Source organism: Miniopterus natalensis, chromosome 1 (assembly GCF_054644295.1).
Source record: "Miniopterus natalensis isolate mMinNat1 chromosome 1, mMinNat1.hap1, whole genome shotgun sequence".
Taxonomy (NCBI): Eukaryota; Metazoa; Chordata; class Mammalia; order Chiroptera; family Miniopteridae; genus Miniopterus; species Miniopterus natalensis.
Window position 1 is genome coordinate 124,792,933 of NC_142081.1, and position 20,993 is coordinate 124,813,925.

The 20,993-nt window shown below is 37.0% G+C and overlaps 1 protein-coding gene across 1 annotated transcript in view; it reads left to right on the top strand.

Moving 5' to 3' along the window:
- MYO3A (myosin IIIA) overlaps positions 1–20,993 on the top strand; it is a 182,481-nt gene that overhangs the window by 21,186 nt on the left and 140,302 nt on the right. Inside the window, exons 3-7 of the mRNA XM_016218655.2 lie at positions 1,299–1,403; positions 2,407–2,506; positions 12,914–12,990; positions 17,517–17,662; positions 20,161–20,226. Of these exons, the coding sequence (XP_016074141.1) occupies positions 1,299–1,403; positions 2,407–2,506; positions 12,914–12,990; positions 17,517–17,662; positions 20,161–20,226 (494 nt within the window). The remainder of the gene's footprint in view (positions 1–1,298; positions 1,404–2,406; positions 2,507–12,913; positions 12,991–17,516; positions 17,663–20,160; positions 20,227–20,993) is intronic.

The window sequence follows — 20,993 nt, forward strand, 5'->3', positions numbered from 1 at the left end:
CGAATCTACAATCAGACTGTCCGAGTTCACATCTTAGCTCTGTCACTACTGTGTGACCTTTTGCAAGTTACTATTTTGTGCCTCCGTTTTCCAATCTTTAATATGGTGGTGATAATAATGCCTATTTCAGAGAGTGGTGAGTCATCGAGATAATACTGTAAATGGATTAGAAATATGCTTGGCACAAAGAATGTGCTCAACACACCTTAGCTGTTATTATTTAACTCATAATGTATCAGAAGGGTTCAGGCATCCAATAAAACCTAATTATCATGATAAAGAAAAGTTTGTGAGAAACTGTGTTCAGAGTTTCAAACTAGGGTGCTAGGAATATACTTTCTCTCACCACCTGCCCCCGCCTCTCTTTAGGTCAGTAGAATCAGGGGAATTATGGCTCTTCCAGTTTCCAGGAGTTTGTGGGTACTGAAAGTGGGTAGGAGTGGAGGCCTCATGGCTCAGGGTAAGAAGAACATGGACAAGAGTCCCCGGAGGAGAGGCAGGTTGAAGGCAAAAGCTAAAGAGTCAGAGATGAGGGGATCCAGTGCTCATGTACCAGAGCTTTGTTGGCTCTGAGGCCCTTGGCCTAGGTATCTGCAATCTCATATCCCATGACTAATATCAGTGTTTCTGTGTTCTGCAAACATGCATCTTCTTTGAGAGTTTTCTGTAGGATTTCATGTTTTCTAACTTTGGAGGACCTGGATGTGAAAAAGTCTCCTCCCATGTTTTCCCCTCTTGCCTTTCCATTTACATTCTTCTACTTTGGGGGACGAGGGGGGCAGGGAGTGAGGAGAGATGACGCTAAAGAGCCTGGGAAACATGATATTTAAAACAGTTTTCTGTAAAATATTGTTTGCAACCCTTACTCCAGTGCATTCTGAAATTTTGTCAGAAAGGAGCCATGTTTTTAAGTTAATACCCATATAAAATAGTATATAGCCATGTATTGAAGTCATAGAATCTATTGCACTGTTAGTTAAACTATCAGAAATCAATAATGCTTTTAAGCCCTAGATACTAAAAGTTGGAAATAATTTGTAGAATCATGATTCTTAGCCTTGAATTTAAAAATCAAGCCCAGTGCTTCTCCAGATTCCCTTTTAAAAATTAACTCATGTGAATGAAAACTGTGTTCCAATAAGTGATTGTACACTAGTCATAAGTTTATATGTTGGTTCATTTATGAAAACATAAGGGTGATGAACATTATCACTTGAAACAAAGATTGGAACAATTTATAGCAGGTACTTAAAATGTCATATTCATTTTAATATCAGTCTTGCAACATTCTTTTATAGCTGTGCAATGGAGGATCAGTGACTGATCTTGTGAAGGGATTTCTGAAAAAGGGGAAAAGAATGAATGAGCCCATAATTGCCTATATTTTACGTGAAGCACTAATGGTAAGGCAATTTAAATTGTTTGTGCATTAATTATGAGGCAGTTCTAGTTAAGTTAAAAATGTGGACCCTATTTTTTAGAAAATATTAGTATTTATTGATACAAGAGTATATACAAAATCTGAAATGCTTAGCATAACTAATTTCTTTTTTCCACTAGGAATCTACCCTCCTAGTGTTAACAGAACCTTGAGTTCTGATCTCCTGAGTGTGCTTCTGAGATTGTGATTATGATGAAGGTAGATACTGTGTACTTTTTATTAAGAGTTAGGTTTTTATTTCCCGTTATTTAAAGTAAGTATATAGAATATTTTCTTCTATTGAAATCAAGACATTTTCAACAAAATATTTGATAAGCGTTAAGGGCATCCTCTGGTTTTAGGAATTTTTATATACAGTGGTACCTCGGTTTTCGAACGTCTCCATTGCCGAACATTTCGGGTTACGAAAGCTGTAAACCCGAAAGGAAATGCTTCGGTTTTCGAACACTCCCCTGAAGTCAAACATGCCACACGGCTTCCCCTGAGCACAAGATCCTGAGGCCTAGCTGTCGGCTGTTGATCCCTCGGTTTTCGAATGTTTCAGAACTCGAACTGTCTTCCAGAACAGTTTACCTTCGAAAACTGAGACACCACTGTAGCCCAAAGTGGAAATGATGTAATTTGACATGACTAATTCAATACTAAACATTTAAGAACGCTTGAATGTTAATTAGCACTGTGTTTCCTATTGGTTTTCTACAAATGCATCCATCTGAAAAATGTTTTTTTGTTTGATGCTTTTTTTTTTTTTTTAAATATATCTTTATTGATTTCAGAGGGATAGAGAGATTTCAGAGGGATAGAGAGAGAGAAACATGAATGATGAGAGTCATTGATTGGCTGCAGCCCGCAACCCGGGCATGTGCCCTGACCGGGATCGAACCCCGATCGCCTGGATCCTAGGTTGCCGCTCAACTGCTGAGCCACGATGCTTTCTTTAAAAAGAAATATTTTCTACCTTCTAGGGACTTCAACATTTGCATAACAACAAAACTATCCATCGTGATGTAAAAGGAAATAACATCCTGTTGACTACTGAAGGTGGAGTTAAACTTGTAGATTTTGGTAAGTTTTGTTTGAAATTCGTGATTTCGGTTTCACAATGAATAGTGTGATATGATTTGATAATTTTCTATCAACCTTGCTTTCTAGGCATTGAAAGTAGAGAAAAAGTTCTATCTCCTTGAGATTAGAAACTACAGAGATTTTTTAGTATTTGGCAGATAAGAGATTCCTAGAAGAAAGAGTGACTTTTAAGTCCACTAGCTTGTGCCCATAACACCGCTATAGCAGCGTGTGTGGCTGATTCATTAAAATAGATGGCATCCCAAATGACACCCTAAGCCTGACCCTGCAGCCTTTCCTAGTAATTGTTTTACAAATGGGCATGTGCCCAAATCCACAATTTTGAAATGTGAGGGGAAATCTTCAAAGTTCTCTGGGGGGAAATCATCTTCCCTCCTAAGAAGGAAGCACAGGGAAGGATGGTCTCTGTTTTTCTCGGGACTTTCTGTGTCTTGTGATGCCTGAACTGCTACAGCCACCTTGTTCTGTCCTGAAGCCTTTCATTCCAAGTGGGAGGCCAACCCTGAGAAAGGCAGAGCTTAGGACAAGAAGAACAAGGGCCTTTGATGTTGTAATCAAGCCACTAAATCAACCAATTTTGGAGCCTGCCTTAGCTCTAGATCTTTTTTCACAGGAGATAATAAATTTCCATATTTACTAATAAGCCAATTTGGAGTTTCCGTGTCAACCAAGGGCACCCGAGCTGATACCTCTGTTCTTCATCTGGGCAGTTATTTGCCAGCGTATTGTTTTTAATCCTCAACTGAGGATATTTTTTCCATTGCTTTTCAGAGAGAGTGGAAGGGAGAGGGAGAGACATCAATGTGAGAGAGACACATTGATGTGAGAGAGACACATCGATTGATTGCCTCCAGCACGCACTCTGACCCAGGCAAGGATTGAGCCTGCAATCAAGGTACATGCCCTTGGCCGAAATCGAACCCGGGACCCTTCAGTCCTTAGACTGATGCTCTAACCACTGAGCAAAACCAGCTAGGGCTTTTTACTAGTTTTGACAGTGCTCTCCCACACCTCTTCTAATACCCTAATTCTGGGAGGGTGGGCATAATTATTCTACAACATCTCAATATCCTTCAGTCATTCTTCCCTTTCCCTTCCCCTGCACTCCGGCTGGGTAAGGTGTCCTTCCTTGTTCTTCTGTTACCCAGTATTTTTCCTTCTGTACCCAGTATATTTCTCCATTTTTGTGTTTATCACATAGAACTATAGTTACCTCTTTGGTCATAGAAACAGATACTTAGAAAGATAGATAGATAGCTCTTTGAGGGGTGGGACTATGTCTTACTCTAATGCTTTGGATGTTAGTAGTTAAATGAATGACCGTTGAATGAATGAATCTTCCTTCGTTTTGCATTTTCAAAACTGAAACTTAAGGAAGTTCATTGATTAACTTTAGAAATTAATTGTTTTAAAATCCACGAATGCTCCTCAATTGGATCCTTTTATTGTAAGGACATATTTGGGACACTTGGTGAAATTTGAATGGTGTCTGTAGATTAAATGGTAGAAATGTATCGGTGTTAAATTTCCTGATTTAATTAGTTGTGTTGTGGGTATTTAAGGGAATGCCCCTGTTTGTAGCAATTACACACTTAAGTAATTGGGGGGGTAGAAAGAGACATCATGTAGCCCACTTACTCACAAATGGTTTAGATAAAAATTATTTGTACATCTTTTGCCAACTTTTCTCTAAGGCTGAAATTACATCAAAAAAATTTTTAAACTATAGAGTCGGAGACTTAGCACAGAAGTCTAAAGATATTTCTTTTAATTTTTTTACCCTAACCTAACCCTAACCTTAACCTCAGAAGTCTAAAGATATTTGTGTGTGTGTGTGTCTAAAGATTATATATATCTCTCTCAAATATATATATACATATATATATTTGGTAGTTGAATAAATCTTGAAAATTTGAGAACTAGTGCTTTATAGAAATAATATGTTGGGGGGAAACTAGGGAGAAGAACCACTTTTAAAATATGGCAGAGCTTTAGAATTTTCAGACTTACATGATTAATATTTTACTCAGTTAGAATTTGTTTTTTTACTTTGGAGAAGTGACCTTTACTTGAAAGGAAATAATTTTATAATTCTTTTGTTATATAAAGTCAAAACCATAAATGGACTTTCTTTTAGAGTTTTGTAGTTCCAGCTGAACTTGTGGGCTCAAGTGTTCCTTGAGCTGAACATTAAGTTGAATTAAGCTAATCAACATTATAGATAATGTTATGTGTCTTAGTCAAAGGGTCATTTTAGTTGTAAGGACAAGAAGCCCAAACTAGCTCCAGGAGGCCATCTCAGATAAGAACAGGGCAAAGGAGACTGAAACCGAGACAGGAGAATGGAAGGCAAGAACCATGACTGCTTGTTGCCTTTTGCTCTCTCACTGGAGAAACCAAATCTCTCCTCTGCTTCTCTTTGAGTGCCTATAGATCAGTCTTTGGAATTTCCATGTTGCCCATTGAGGCTACTCAGAAATATACCCTCAGCCTTCCCAGCCTGTATAAATAACCCTATGGGTCCATTGCCAACAGCTAACTGACCCAGATTTTTAGCATCCCAAGTCAAAAGGAATTTGGAGTAGAGAAGGAACTCAGTTGAACCAGCTGGGTCAGATTCCCTTTTTGATCCAATCAGCCATGACCGGGGAATGGGCTAATATGGTACAAGCAGGCTTCTCTGCCTATTCTGAAAATAACTGTGAATAAAGATTTTTAAAAAGACGATATGGAAAGGGAAAAACAAAGAGACTTACTAAATATTCTAGAGACTATTTTTTCTTATTGATGTGCACTACCTTATATTCTGACAATGTTCAAAATTTTAGTTTTTAATTGTTGAAATTAAAGTACACCAAAAAATTCTGTTATGAAGTTAAGAATGGATTTCAGACATTCCAAAGTTTTTATTTAGTAGCAGGTAAAAGAAAATTTTACATCTAGGGATTTACCTAACAGAAAAACAAACTACTTTAATGCAACTGTAGAAATTTTAATAAAAGCTACCAAGTATGCCTTTCCATGATGTGATAAATTTAGGTGAACCAAAAAATGACTTTCCTTATATTTTTTTATTATTGATTGACTTTGAGAGATACACAGAGAGAGAAACAGTGATTTGTTGTTCCACAGTCATTGGTTGATTCTTGTATGTGCCCTGACCGGGGATAGAACCCACAACCTTGGTATATCCGGATGGTGCTCTGACCAGCTGAGCCATCCAGCCATGTCCACTTTCTTTATACTTTTAAAGAATCACTTCTGTGCCTTCTCAGTTTTTCTCATTGTAAAATAAGTATTTGGACTAGAACTAAATGATCTTAGTCTGCAGCTTAAAATTTTAATTCCTGAAGAGCTCCAAGCAAATAGATTTTTATGGTAGGTCAGGAGACAGGACAATGGGAGAGCTGAATGGGGAAGAAAGAAAATTTAAAAAATAAGGTAAGAGATCAGTGATGATAGTGTACCCTAAATGAGGAGTATTATATATACTCAACTCTCTATAACTGAGGTTCAATACTATATATATGTACGTGTATATAAATATACATACATATATACATAAATATATATGTGTATGTACACACACACACACACACAAAGTCATACAGAATTGAATGGCACAAACAGCTCTAGGTGCATAGCTCATATGTTCAAAGCCAAGGAGAGTACAAGAGAGCAGTAATCTTGATGCCTTTAGAGAAAGCACAGCACCATCTGCATTATAAGAGATGAGCTGAGTATTAAAGAAAGGGAAAGATCTAGTGCCAGGTGGACTGAAGAAAGGACAGATTTTCAAAGGAAATCATGTTAGTATTGATAGAAGTGGTAGTTGCATACAAGCAGTTACCTTGTGTCATCTTATGGACTCATTACATGTTAAAACTAGAAATAACCTTGATTATCATTTGGCACATTAAGTACAGGAATGCCAGAAGATTTTTTTGATATCCCTTATATGCAAAACATTGTGTGACTATGAATTTCCTAGTGAGAAAGTATAAAACTTTTATGAAACTCACCAAGTAGTTTGTAACCCAGAAGTAATAAAGATCCAGAGATATGAAGCATGCAACAGACTAACATATTTCAGAGGGAAGGGGGTCAGGGTGCTGGAAGAGATCAACCAGTGAACTTATATGCATGTATGCATAGTTCATGGACAAATAATAGTGCGAGGAAGGCCTGAGGAGGAGGTGGGAGGGAGGTGGGGGGTCAATAAGGGGGGGGAAACGAGACATCAGTAATACTTTCAACAATAAAGATAAATTTTTTTAAAAAGTAATAAAGAATCATTATTCCAATATCCTAAATCGACAATAGGAAAACAAAATCCTGGGCTCACTATGAGATGGGCCTGAACTAAAACTCCAGTTACGTGTTTTCTCTGGTGGAACATGGTAATCTGCGGTGTCTCTTGGAATTCAATTCAGAGTTAGTGTTCCGTAATCCCAGAAAAGTCTGATTATTTCCTTTTCCCCAGTACACAGTCACCCTGGGAAAAAACCATAGGTCCCTTTTGGGTAGGTTGGAGAAAGACTAATAATGTAACTTTTTGCCAGTGTGCTGAGGTTCTTCCTTAAGGGGTTGACCTCCCTTTTATTCAAGAGTTTCTGGGTCTATAAAGGACCTGAAGTCTTGGAACTGATTGAGGGGCCATGACTGTCTGTTGTTATGATTCAAGTTAGACTCTTGTTCACTTAGCTTAGAAGTATTTTACTTACACAAATCAAGTAAGAATTTAGTAGGTTTCCCATCTATAACTTTTAGGAACACCATTGTTCTTTGCAAGTCAGACACTTCTCATTACTGTTTTGACTCTGCCCATTATGGGAACCATGTCCATCTTGCCTTTGGCAAATGAGGGTCACCACTTGGCCCCTGCCACTCTGTGATCCAATTATTCCATTGTATTTAGCTTCCCCAGTTTCATGGCAGCAGTTCCCATTGTAAGTTCTAGCCTATAGAAGAGTGATAACAGAGTTCTTCAGGGAAGCTGGGGCTCCCCTCAAAAAGTTAGTTCTTACAGCTCTGTTGAAAGGTATGACCTCAGAACTTTCCCATGTTGGGTGAGTAGGTCTTGAATGATAAATCCACTCTAACATTCCAGTCTTCTTAAGCCTCTGAACCCCTTCCTCTAGAGTAAACCAGTGCAGTTCTCGCATTTCAAGTTCATGTACTGGGAACCACTTTTTGGTCCATGTCTGAGCCAACCAACCAACCAACCAAACTGGTAGAGAGCTTTTCTAACTCCCCAAGCTGCAGTGTTAAATGCAATGTCTCTGCTTAGTGGCCACATATCAATAAATTGAATCTGACCCAAATTTATGTTCCTTCCACCATTATCCTGCACCGTTGATGTCCATTCCCACACATATTCTCTGAATTTCTGTATAAGTTTGAAAAATCAGGTCGTTTTTGTTCTTTTGTACTTCATCTTTAGGGTTCTGTTGGGACTTGAGTCTAGCTATAGGCCTAGAAACAGCGAGAGGTGGTTAGGGTGGGTCCTGAAGAGAATAAGTAGCGTATTGTGAGGCATCTGCATCCGAGTTGGCCATTGCAGTTTCCCCAGGCAATGCAAGGTTAATCTCCTTTGATGGGGTTAGAGAGGTTAATTGTACCAGCAAAGAAACTCATCATAATTTAGGAGTTCAAAGTCCCCAGCTTCACCAGGTCTACATTCCAATGTTCAGGATCCCATTCCTTCCCAACTGATACCCTCACTTTAACAGTAGACACCCTGTGAGGTTGGGAAATTAATTTGCATTCAGCCACTTGCAAGATGAGATTCTGGGTTTGGTTTTCAGTAATCTCAGCTCTGCAGCTACCTGAGAGAAGGGTCTCTTTCAGGGCACATAGAAGCTTTCAGTTCATTTATGCAGCACTTGAACTGGGAACTTGAATCCCTAAACTCATCTTTTTCTTTCCTCACTTTGTCCTGTGACATTAGAAGCAACCAGCTAATGTCATTATAAACATTTGACAAAAATGTGTAAAGCGATCATATAGATGGTTGCCCTCAACTGCACCTCTTGCAGGTGTTTGATTACAAGTATCCAGTGATGATATTTTGCATGTCTGTATCGCCACATCCTTCCATGGTTATCAGTGCTCTTTACTGCTGGAAATAGTCATTAGTGTCTTTAAATATAATCAGATTAGAAATCCAATTCCAGAAGCCTGAGAACCAATTCAGAAAACTCATCTTTAAGATTCTATTTCTCTAGAACCACTCTTAGTACCAAAATCTGTTTTAGGGTTCTCCAGAGAGACAGAACCCACAGGATGTGTATGTGTATATGTACAAAAATAGAGAGACTAAGTCTCTCTTACGGGAGAGACCCGTGTAACTGTGGAGGTTTGGCAACTCCAAACTCTGATGGCAGGCTGGCCGCTGAAGACTCAGGGGAGAGTTGCAGTGTGTCCAAAGGCAGTCTGCTGGAAGAACTTGCCCAGTGGAGATCAGTCTTTGTCCTATTAAAGCCTTTCACTTACTGAATGAGGCTCACCGGCATTATGCAGAATAATCTGCTTCACTCGGAGTCCACTGATATAAATGTTAATCTTATTCAAAAAACACCTTTACAGAAACATCCAGAAAAATGTTTGACCAAATATCTGAGCCCCATGGCTCAGCCAAGTTGATGCATAAAATTAATCATGACACTGTCTTAACCTCATCAACAAAATGAGGACATTAAATGGTGTAATACATTTTAGGGCTCCTTTTGAAAAAAATTTATATTTTAATAATTTCAGTTCTTATTCCTGAAGTATTTTGTTTTTAATAAAACAAACAAACTCATGGTCTTTCCTTTGGCCTCTTGAGATGTCAAGGGTTTTACTGTGTAGTTATAGAAAATTATGTTCCCTGAAATTTTCTGGTCTGTTTGAACCCTGTTGGAAACCACACATACGATATTTGTTTTGATTTTGTTTTGTAAGACGCAAAGAGACCCTTTAACCACAGGTATGATGCCTGCAGGTTTTTCTCTGTAGAAATGGGACTAACGCAATAGGGAACAGAGTTGCTGTACAGCCATCAAACCGCCCAGGAAGCCTTATGGAAGGGGCCTAAAATAGCATGACACTTCCCCAGCAGTGCAGTCAAGCAGGGGGCTGAAGAATCATTAACATAAACTTCCATGTTCCTGTGGCTTTGACTTTTAATGGACTGTAGTCCTCTCTTCTAGTCTTTTTCTCTTCAGCCCTGGTCGCTTTCTGGCCTCCTGTTCTTTCGATATCCTTTCACTATACCAACTTTCTGCCTGGAATTTTCCACCCTTTGGCGTTTGCTCCCTTGAGATGCTTATGTAACTGTTTATTTTGGTGACTTATTCGATTAGTTCCTCTTTGGACAAGATGATTTTCCTAATCTTCTTTACGTCCTGGGGCTCCTGAACTCATAATTTGGATTTCTGTTGCCTTTTAAAGTCATTTGTGTCAGTCAGGTCCTAATAGAATTTTATATTTTTCTACTTATTAGCTACTTTCCTTGTGAGAATTTATACTGAATAAAAATGCCATTTGTCCTCAGGAAACTCATTTTTCTCTCCAGTTGAATTTTACTACTCTGAAAACAAACACAGACTTTATGACCACTAAAGTTGCCTCCTAGCTCTGAAGCTGTGGCTGAGTTGGTAAATGATCTTGAGGTTTAACAGTCATTGCAGAAGCAGTCAGCAAACATGAAATTTGGTAAATGACTTCCTCTGTCACTTTCATAGTCAGATGTGTGTCCTGTGTCTAGTATGATAATCATCCAATATTCTCTGACTCATCGTTTCTTATTCTACATAGTTGCATTTTTTCTTTTTCACTTATTTTAAGACTTTCCCCCCCTTCTTTTTAATCTTGCTGAATTTTTCGTGTTTCCATACAATTTAGAGGAACCAGGCTTAAAACATTCTTTCTGCAGGACCTCAGCACACACTAATAGATATATGAGACTCCAAGAGCATTGTAATTCATTGCCTCAGCACTCCTTAGACTGGGGGTTTTTGAAGGGAGTGTCAGTACCAGGGTGTTTGCAAAATAATATTGGAGTGAGAAAGAAATATTCATACCTCTACTACAGCTATTTTAATCTCATCCTTTAAAAATTATCTTCATTTTATATTTCATAATGTCTGTATTAATATACTAATAGATATTTAGAGAATAGTCTGTCTTTATGTACAGTATACTTGCTCAAAAGTTTTTTACCTTTTGGAATGTGTGATTAAAGGGTTTGGAGGGTAAAACATTTGTTCCTTCATATGTAAAATCATTAGGGTCTTGTATTAATCGGGGTTCCTTGGTTGTAAGCAACAGAAACTAGTTGACCAAATGAGGCAAGAACTGAAAGCAACACTGGCTGGCTTACAAAGTCAAGGGAGAAGCTGGACCATCCAACTTCCTAAGAAGAGAGCTATGAGAGCCTTGAATCTCATATGAGCATCACCTGGACTAACCCTTAATGCCCTGCCATTGGTTGACTCAGCTATAGTTACCTCCCTCCCTCAGTGTCTCCACTCAAAATTCATATTTTTAAGAAAGAAAGTCTGAATGGCCTACCTTGAGTTACATGCCCCACCCCTAAAAACCTTTTCTCAGCATCCTTTCACACATATTTTCTGTGAAACATTTCCTACCATCTGCATCTATAAATTCAGATGCCGAGACATGAACACTTGCTGAAAAATGCCAATTATGATGACATAATTTTCATACCCAGAAAAAAAATGTATCACATGATTAGTCTAAAATGTTACTTTTTCTGCCAGAAGCAATACTTCTGATTTTTTATTTGGTTGTGGTCCTTTTCCTTTCCCTTTCCATTTCAATTACATGATATTTGAATTCTTAAACTATTTTTGTGAAATTGAAACAAAACTGTTTACCAAGAGTCAAATATAATTTAAATTTTTTTCATAAATAATTAGAGAGCCTTAGATTATATTTTAGTAAATTAAGAATAAATTTTAAATTAAATTGCTTTTAAAATCCATTTTTTTTTCACTTACATAAATAACTATACTGATACTACTATGAAATTCAAGCTTACTCACTTCTCCCTTTATTTCATAGAAAAAGACAAGTTAAAATGTTTGGATTTAAATTTAATTTTTCTGAAAGGTGGAATGCCTGGAGTAGAGGTAGACGATGTTTTTTGGAGAAATAGGATACTAAGTGTTGATTCCCTTTCTTCAGATAGTCTGTTAGAAAATACTTAAGGGAGAACCTTCAAGCACAGGTTAGAAAATCTCCTTTGAATTTGAAAAAATATTTACTGAGGATATTTTTTTCTGTCAAATAAACTTCTTTATAAAAATTTGAAGGCCATAGATCAAGATTCTGTTTAGTACAAGATTAACACATAGATGGAGTAGGTCATTGAGGGACACAATTAATGTAGAACCAAAATATACTACCTGCCCTTCAAGTATATTTCCACCAGTGAAATGCCCATTTGGCTGAATTTCACCATAAATGTCAAATGCCATCTGAGAGGAATCAGATATATCCGATTTAAAATTTTTATTAGCACCTTTGTTCTACTTGGCTTATAAGATAAATATCTGGAGCCTAAAACAAATGTGACGCCTGGGAGGTACTTTTCAAAATGGCAATCAGGGAGTGGAAGCCCACAATTTGGGTGTAACCCATCAAGTCCAGAGAAGGTCCAGGGGAGTGGCTCTGAACAGCCAGAGGCAAGGAACCCAGCCCTTGTGTGAAGAGCAGGCCTGTAAAATTTGAGAGAGACTTTCCTCCTGATTTCCTTAAGGGTCGGTTATGATTGTGTCTAACCAGGTGGAATCAATGGGATGACATGATTGAAATACTTGGTTGTGCCTCTTCATTGTAGTCCTTTGGTCTGTGTTCTCTCTCAAGGAAAACAATGGATTCTATTAGTGGTACCGGTTTAAATAGATGTTAGTTTGCAACTTCCAGTCACCCGCTATGTCAGTACCACCATAAAATACTCAGATTCACCAGAATTTGCTAGTGGGAGGAGGGAGGGGAGAGAGGGTAGGAAGCATACCGTTCAAATAACAGTTACCTGCCAAAATACGTAACAGACAAATAGTTAAAAATACAGAAGGTCAAAAGAAATAGAGGTTAGTATGGTCAAAAGCAGATTAAAAGTCAGCATGGGGGACCTAAAGCTTGAAATGGTGCTTTAAGGATGCATAGGTTTGGATATGAGCAATAGAAAGCAAGAGGAACACTCTGTGTCTTGACTATACAGAAATCCTGACTTAGGATACTCAGTGTGAAGTTCGAGTCCAGTGGCAGCTTACGGGAACAGAATTTTACTGTTAGTTTGTCAGCAAATGTCCTGCAGTTGCAGTCTGTTTATATGAGCGATTAGTACAAGAAGTAAGGCTTGTGTCTTCCTTGCAGGTGTGTCTGCGCAGCTCACCAGCACCTGGCACCGTCGGAACACCTCCGTAGGAACACCGTTTTGGATGGCTCCCGAGGTCAGGTGGAGTTTTGAGGGAGACACATGTAATAGTTGATCTTTTCTGACTTTCCTTTTCATAAGCACTCTATCTCCATATGTGTTTTGGAATATTTCTAGAAGGAAATGCCAGTTGTGTTGTTTTTATGTGAGGTTTCTGAGTGAGGCAGAACATGGGAGGTGCTCAATAAATGGGCAGTGAATGAATGAACATATGAGCAAATGAAGCACTGAATGAATGAGCGAGTCAGGGGACATAAGGAGAAATTGCTTGCAGCCTTAATTTTTCATTAAATTTACTTTTAATTGCTTAGCATGTATCGATATAAATGATATTTAGATTCTATTTTTAAATTATAATAGAAATATTATGAAAACCCCTGGCTTTCATTTAAAATTAGATTCAAGTCTATTAACCTATATAACAGATTTCCATATTGGGTCCCTCTGCTTGGGGACTGTGTGCAGCTTTGGTAGATGCCTTTTATTATTAGCGTTGGGAAGTTGTAGAGAAACTGCCAAAATAGTTGAGGAAAAGTGTTCCAGAGTCACATCATCTCTCCACGGTCACTGTAATGCCTTTAGTCTTTTAAATTATGTTTATCAGAAAATGACACTAATGTTTGAAAACTCTCTGCAACCTTTGGGGAAAGCTCTATTTATCTACAATTTTCTAAGGAGTGAAGGGAGAAGTAATTCAAATACTACATTAATATTGCAGAATCTTAGAATTAAATTTGTTTGAGAATTAAGTCCTGCTGTACTGTTCTTATTTTAATACTAATTCAATTATTACTTGCAAAAAATGTTAAATTGTAAAAGTAATAATAAAATATGGAGAGTGGATAAGTTATCTTAAGAAACTTTTTAAAACTCCAGTGGTTTTAAAAACTTTTTAACAGGGAATACATCTTAGAATAAAAGTAAAAAGCATAGTCATATAAGCAAAAATAAAACTGAATAAAAAAATCTCAAATGAGAGTTTTTTAGAGTTTGTTATGATATATTGTTTTAACAGCTTATGAAAAAATTTTAAAACTGAGAAATTAAAAAAATAGTTGTAATACCAAACATTGTATTTTATTCGCATATATTAATAATTAATCTAAAAATTCTATAATATATAATCATGATATTATCATATAATCAACATTCAGTAATTGATGGTCTAGCTTTATGTTTTTCATATGTTAATTTACAGTAACAAAGCCATTATTATATGTTTAAGTTTGCCATTTAGTAAAATCAGTTTGATTAATGGATCTTGGAACCACTCTATGAGTAAAAGGAAATATTTTAATCTATCTAAAATTTAATTACCAAAGTATTAACTGAGTTAATAATTAAAATTTACACTTGTTAATGTATAATTACTAGACGATCAAGCAAGCTTGTTCAAATCAGTTATCAGTTGAATGTGAAATTCTTGATTTGACATTTTAAAATTAAATTCTAGATTAAAGGTAGCATTTGTTGATTACGTAAAGCCATCCTTCCCTAGCTGGAGTACATGTGTGTCAAGATGAAGGGGGCAAGGGAAATAATGACTGTGGTAGGTGACTATATAATACATGGTACAAGCAAGGACACTTTGGAGAATGAAAGGAGACAGTATTTATAATGATGCTAGGAAAGCAAGCGTAAACCAAGAATGTCTGGCAAATTAGAGCATAAATGCACCCAAGCCTGTGGGGAAACAGTCCTGGACCACTTGTGTGAAGCCATAAAATAATGAATTATCCTGAAGCAACAATTACTAGGAAAAAAAATACAAGTAGAGCAGAAAACATTATTTTTATGCTAAGGCAACAAACATATACAATAGAATAAAAAATTCTATGAATGTAGTTTTATTTTTTAACAGTTTTATTGAGATATAATTTACATACCACTCATTTAACATGTACAGTTTAATGACTTTTAGTATATATTTGCAGGACTGTGCAACCATCATCACAATCTAATTTCAGAACATTTTATTCCCCCTGAAAGAAACCCCATACTCATTAACGGTCACTTCCCACCTCCTCCCAAACTCTTCTACACTAGGCAGCCACCAGGCTGCTTTCTGTTTATAGATTTGCCTATGCAGGACATTCATATAAATTGAATAACACAACATGTGGCCTTTGTGTCTGGCTTCTTTCTCTCAGTGTTCATCCATGTTGTAGTATATTTCAATACTTCACTCCTTTTAATGGCTGAATAATATTCCACTGTGTGTACATACATACCACATTTTGTTTATCCATTGTCAGTTGATGCACATTTGGGTTGTTTCCACTTATTGGCTGTTAGGAGTAATACTTCTATGACTCCTTGTCACATGAATTTTTTTGGTATTTTTAGAAATTTTATTTTTCAATTGCAGTTTATATTCAATATTGTTTTGTATTAGCTCCAGGTATAGCATAATGGTTAGATAATCATATACTTTACAAAGGGTTCCCCCTGATATTTCCAGTATCCACCTGGCACCACATATATTTATTACAATATTATTAACTATATTCCCCATACTGTACTTTACATCTCTGTAACTATTCTATAACTACTAATTTGTACTTCTCAATCCCTTCACCTTTTTTTCACCCTGTCCCTTAACTCCCCTCCCCTCTGTATTTATGGCAACCTTCAGTCTGTTCTCTGTATCCATGAGTCTGTTTCTATTTTGTTTGTTTGTCTATATTGTTCTTTAGATTACACATATAAGTGAAATCATATGGTATTTGTCTTTCTCTGACTGACATATTTCGCTTAGCATAATATCCTCTAGGTCCATCCATGTAGTAGCAAGTGGTAAGATTTCATTCTTTTTTATGGCCAAGTAATATTCCATTGTACATTGCACATGAATTTTTGATACAAACCTTGGGACTCATGCTTTCTCCCAGTACTTCAGGCTATGCTCTCTGATTTCAGCAGTCCACTCTCCTGTGATATTAAAAATACATTGGTAGGAAAAATGGGAAGTGCTGTGTGAGATGATGTTCCCATCATCATATTGACTCTAAGTTGGGAAGCTATATATTCTCTCTATAGATGAGATATAGATGATATAGATGATATATAGATATATAGTTATCCATATATCTGCACACATATATATAATTTATTTATTACTTATTATTGGCCTTCAGGTGCTAAAAATTGGATTAGTTTATGGCTTTATTGTCTATTTGCCCGTGAACTCACTACCCAACCCAACAGCATACATTTGCTTCTATGTTCTTCCTCTAGCCCATCTTCTTGCCTCCTTCCTGGGGTAACTTTTGTCCTACATGTTGTATTTACCACTGCCTTCCTTTTATTTTATTTAATCACTCATGGGTTCATATTTAACTGTTTTCTGTTGTTGCTATTACTATCAGGTATGAATAAAGCTATATTTCTGAAGGAGTCACCCTTCCTGGATGTCATGTGTGTAAATGTTGCCAAGCAAACTCCTGAGTGTGCAGACATGGAGATTTTAATGTGTTAAGCCTGATGTTAAATGGAGTCAGAAAAATGAACTATTGTTTCAGACAGGGCCTGAGGTTTCTTTTGCTTTATGTATCATTTCCTAGTTCTATAGTTAAATAATAAAACTTTAACCTGTCATCATCCTCAAATCATTTTTTATTTGTGTTATGGGTTGGAATTCACAAAATGTAAAATTTTTTAAAATGTAAAAAAGTATTTTTAAAAATGTAAAGTTGAATTTTCTTTTTGTGATCACAAAATAATGACTGATGTTACAGTCATTATTTGCAGTCCATCTGTACTTATATTTGCATATTTAAAAATAAATTCTGAAGTAATTATTTAGTAATTCTTCTATGTAATACTATTTTATAATATTGCAAAAAAGTCCCACTTTTTTCTTGTCTCTCAGTTACATACTTTGATTAGTGAAATATTTAAAAACCTGGTTGTACTTTTACAGTTTAGTATACTCCTAGATAATTATTGATAAATCTTTACCACTGTTTATTTTTATTCAGTACATTTTTCTTTTATTAATGGTGTAAACCTTATTTCATTCTTTCAAACTCGTCTCATTCCTCCCTTAGGTACCCTTGCCATCTAGTTGCCAAGAAAGATCAAGGCCATTTAATTAGAGTGCTGTCAAGCTTATTTTTCTTTACCTCCTTCAGTTTTAATTCACTAAAATACATTCTTTATCTTGCCAAGACAAATGACTTCATTTACTTGTCAGATGTTTATTGAGTGACTAGGATTGCACAGTTTTCAGCTGTGCATTTGATCCCATCTCTTTCCATTTGGGCACTGTTTCTTTGCCCTTTCTGTTTGACATTTTCAAAAATATTTCTTTTCCTAGGCTTCTTCCCTTATGTTTGCAAACCTGTGTTTGCTAAGGTATTCTCTATTCTCAGAATGAAAATACTACTACTAATAATTTGAGCTTTAGCTCTCCCAAGTTTCTGCCTTTACTTGTAGCTATCAAACTTCATCAGCTTGAACAGTTACACATTGTTCTAAACATCTTGCTACGTGCTCGTTAAAGACACGAACTTCACTCTTTTTTTTTTCATTTTCTACTAGGTGATTGCGTGTGAACAGCAACTGGATACCACTTATGATGCCAGGTGTGACACGTGGTCCCTGGGGATCACAGCCATCGAGCTGGGGGATGGAGATCCTCCGCTAGCTGACCTGCATCCCATGCGAGCACTCTTCAAAATACCAAGGTCAGTGGGTTCTCACACTGGTCCAGCGTCTGCAGCCCAGTTTTCTTCCTCCAGCCACTGAGTGAGCGCTCATCATGGAAATACTCACATAGATTTCAGCAAGTCGGGGACAGAGTGGCTTGGAATATCATTCTGCTTCTTCCAAAATACTGTGTTTGTACAATAGTTTTATTTTCTTGGTCTACTTAAGTAGAAGAGTTTTCTCTTGATATTTAGTATGTCTCTTTTCTTTTGTAAGGATTTGATCTCAGAAAACAGCAACTCCTCCTAGCCTTTTTCTATTCCCGTTAGTCAGTGTGGCACCCTGGTGCACAGTCAGTGTAGCTGTGATTTGCTTTGCTTTACTCTATCAGTCTAGTAATTTCTACTGCTTGCTAAGACTTATGTTTGTTCAGAACTTTAAAATAACATTAAAAAAATTATAAATAAAATTTATTGATAAAATCATAATTATTTAAAATATGTGAATGTTTTGAACATATTAACATGTAGACCCCTCCTCTGCCGTGTATATATTGACAAACTTTCCCCTGTTTTTTCCATTACTAGTTAAACACTATTTTATATGTTTTGGTTAGTTCCTAGGTAGTTCAGAAAATTGACATGAAAAGACTGCCTATTTTTATTATAGATGTGTTATTTTCTGAAGAATTTCTTAAGAATTTTGCCCGGTACCTAAATTCTAATGGAATGAACATGGAGGGCCTGTGGTGATAGGGATCCAGGGCAGAGTGGTAGGTGTTATGTTATAGTTTATTACCACATTCTCCATTAAATTCTATGGTCCCAACATCTGTAGAAGACATAATCGTATGTACAAAGTCCTGGGGGTAGTTTTTCAGTCCTAAGAATTAATGTTAGTATTTTATATTCATTTCCAAATGGATCTCTTTGGAATATTTGGCATGTAATTAAATTAGTATCAAGACCAAAGCATTTGACTTTGTAATTTTACTTTTGAATTTCCTGTCCCATCTATAGGTTCTGAATTAATAGCCCATAACAACGCCAGTGTGTTTTTTAGGTCTTGTTTGTAAAATGTACTGCCTACTTGGTAAGTGGGGAAACAAGATTACAGATAAGAACAGAAAACCTGCTCTACACCACACCTAAGATATTTCATTAAATTTGAAGAAAACAGAAAAAATCTGTATTTCCTAACTCCTGCTATGTAACATGAAGCACTGTAGTCCTGAACCATTTTAATTATGGCTTCAATGACCATAGGTAGGCCAATGTCACTACTCTGGATGGTGATTCTGCATGGAGGAGTGATGACACCCTTGATATATGCTGTAGCTATGAGCAAGGCACTTACGGAAACCACCTCATCTTAGCTATTTCTTACTACTTTCACCACCAGTATATCTCTCAAATGGAATTCTAAGAATTCCTACTGACTCTAGAAACAATTACAAAAAACGTATCTGAAAAACTACCCAGTTCTTAGCTCTCTAAAAATCATCAAAACATTGTTATCCTCAGAGCAAACCAATACATCTCTTCAAAAGGAAATTTTCAGGAGGCCAAGAAACAAAGCAAGGTTGTTGGAGGAAAGAATGACTTCTTTTCATGAGCAAATTAGCAATCTCCAACTAGTCCTAAGGATTGTAAAAGGAGCTTTAGGGGTGATCCGGGGTAGATGAGTAGCTGCGCTTTTCTTTAATCAGACTGTACGTGAATTTCACTGTAAGCTATTTGAGGAGTAAAGCAGGACTGAAGACAGAATGTTTTCATTCCGCTGATGGAAACAAAGAGCTGTTAGGGTGAACATAAAGCAGTGCTTCAGCAAATGCAGCTCTCGTGGCTGATCAGTGTTGCTTGATTACAAAGTTAGCCCAGCTGAATTTTCAAGTGATGCTCCTTTGTTTTCATGGACACATCAAAGAAGAAAAGATTTGTTCAGCTTAAAAATGAAAGGCGTTAGTAACAAATCTTTTAAGTGGCATTCGAGGCTTTATAGCTAACCATATTTTTCACTTCCTTACTCGTGCGGCCTTATTCCCGGCCATGTATTAAGTAACAACAGAGCAGCTCTTGAGGGCGTTGTCCTCTGCCCTTCTCTGCTGTGGTTTCCTCTGTCTTCTGAGCAGCTCCTTTCAGGTCACCTCTGTGGACCTTGGATGTCCCTCACAGGCTCCTGAAGGAACTCAAAGCAAAAAATATTTGTCCTCGTATTTCTTGTTTCTGTTCTGCTCAGTATTGATGTTTTCCCCTAGGGCTCTCAGGTAAAAGCAAAAAGATTCTTTAAAAGAAAAAATTATCAGTTAGAAAATTGGGTCATCTATTAAATGCTTTTGGAAAAACAAGAAACCTGTCATTTCATATAAAGAATGATTAATAACATTATCTGCCTTTGAAATGGAAAATAACGGTAGTGCTTGATTTTACCTGGCAGGGCCTGGGAGGGCATACTGGATGAGCCTGTCCGGTTTTGCCCCCGATCTTGCACTGACTGATCCGTGTGAACAATCCAACCTTGATTCTTATTTTTCTAGGAATCCACCCCCCAAACTCAGGCAGCCTGAGATATGGTCAGCAGAATTCAATGATTTCATTAGCAAGTGAGTAACAAGAGAGTCTTTTTTTTTTAATCAAAGAAATATCATCTTGCTAACTTTGAAATGGGCCTTTTAGAACAATTCTTTCGTGCTTCTGAATCTCCTTACTTTTTTATCTATTAAATAGCCCCAGAGGCTTCCATTATTTTCTTCAAAACAAGCATTTGTTGTGTCTTGTGAATGTTCAGTGAATTTATTGTTGCTCAAACAATGATCTTAGGGTCCTATTTATTTACTTATCCATAGTGATGCTTATGCGGATTTTCACCATCCAGTAAACATTCTTCTGTCCACCTGCCTTTAGCAGCTACGCCTTCAGCTCCTCCCACCTGCCCACCCGCCATCTGTTTAGTCTGTTATTTAACCCTTCATTTGTCATTATCATTAATTCTCATCACAGTCAGGGAACGTTTGTTGCAGTTGGTGAATCACATAATCATATAGATAAATAACTTATACATTTGAAATTCAGTCAACACTTTATTTTTTTTATTTTATTTTTAAAAATATATCTCTATTGATTTCAGAGAGAGGAAGGGAGAAGGAGAGAGAGAGAAACATCAATGATGAGAGAGTCATTGTTGATCGGCTGCCTCCTGTGTGCCCCCTGCTGGAGATCGAACCCACAACCCAGGCATGTGCCCTGACCGGGAATTGAACCCCGATCGCCTGGATCCTAGGTTGATGCTCAACCGCTGAGCCACGCCCAGCTGGGCAACATTTTAAATCTGATGGATATTTAGTTCAAGCGCAGTGCCTTCAGACAATTG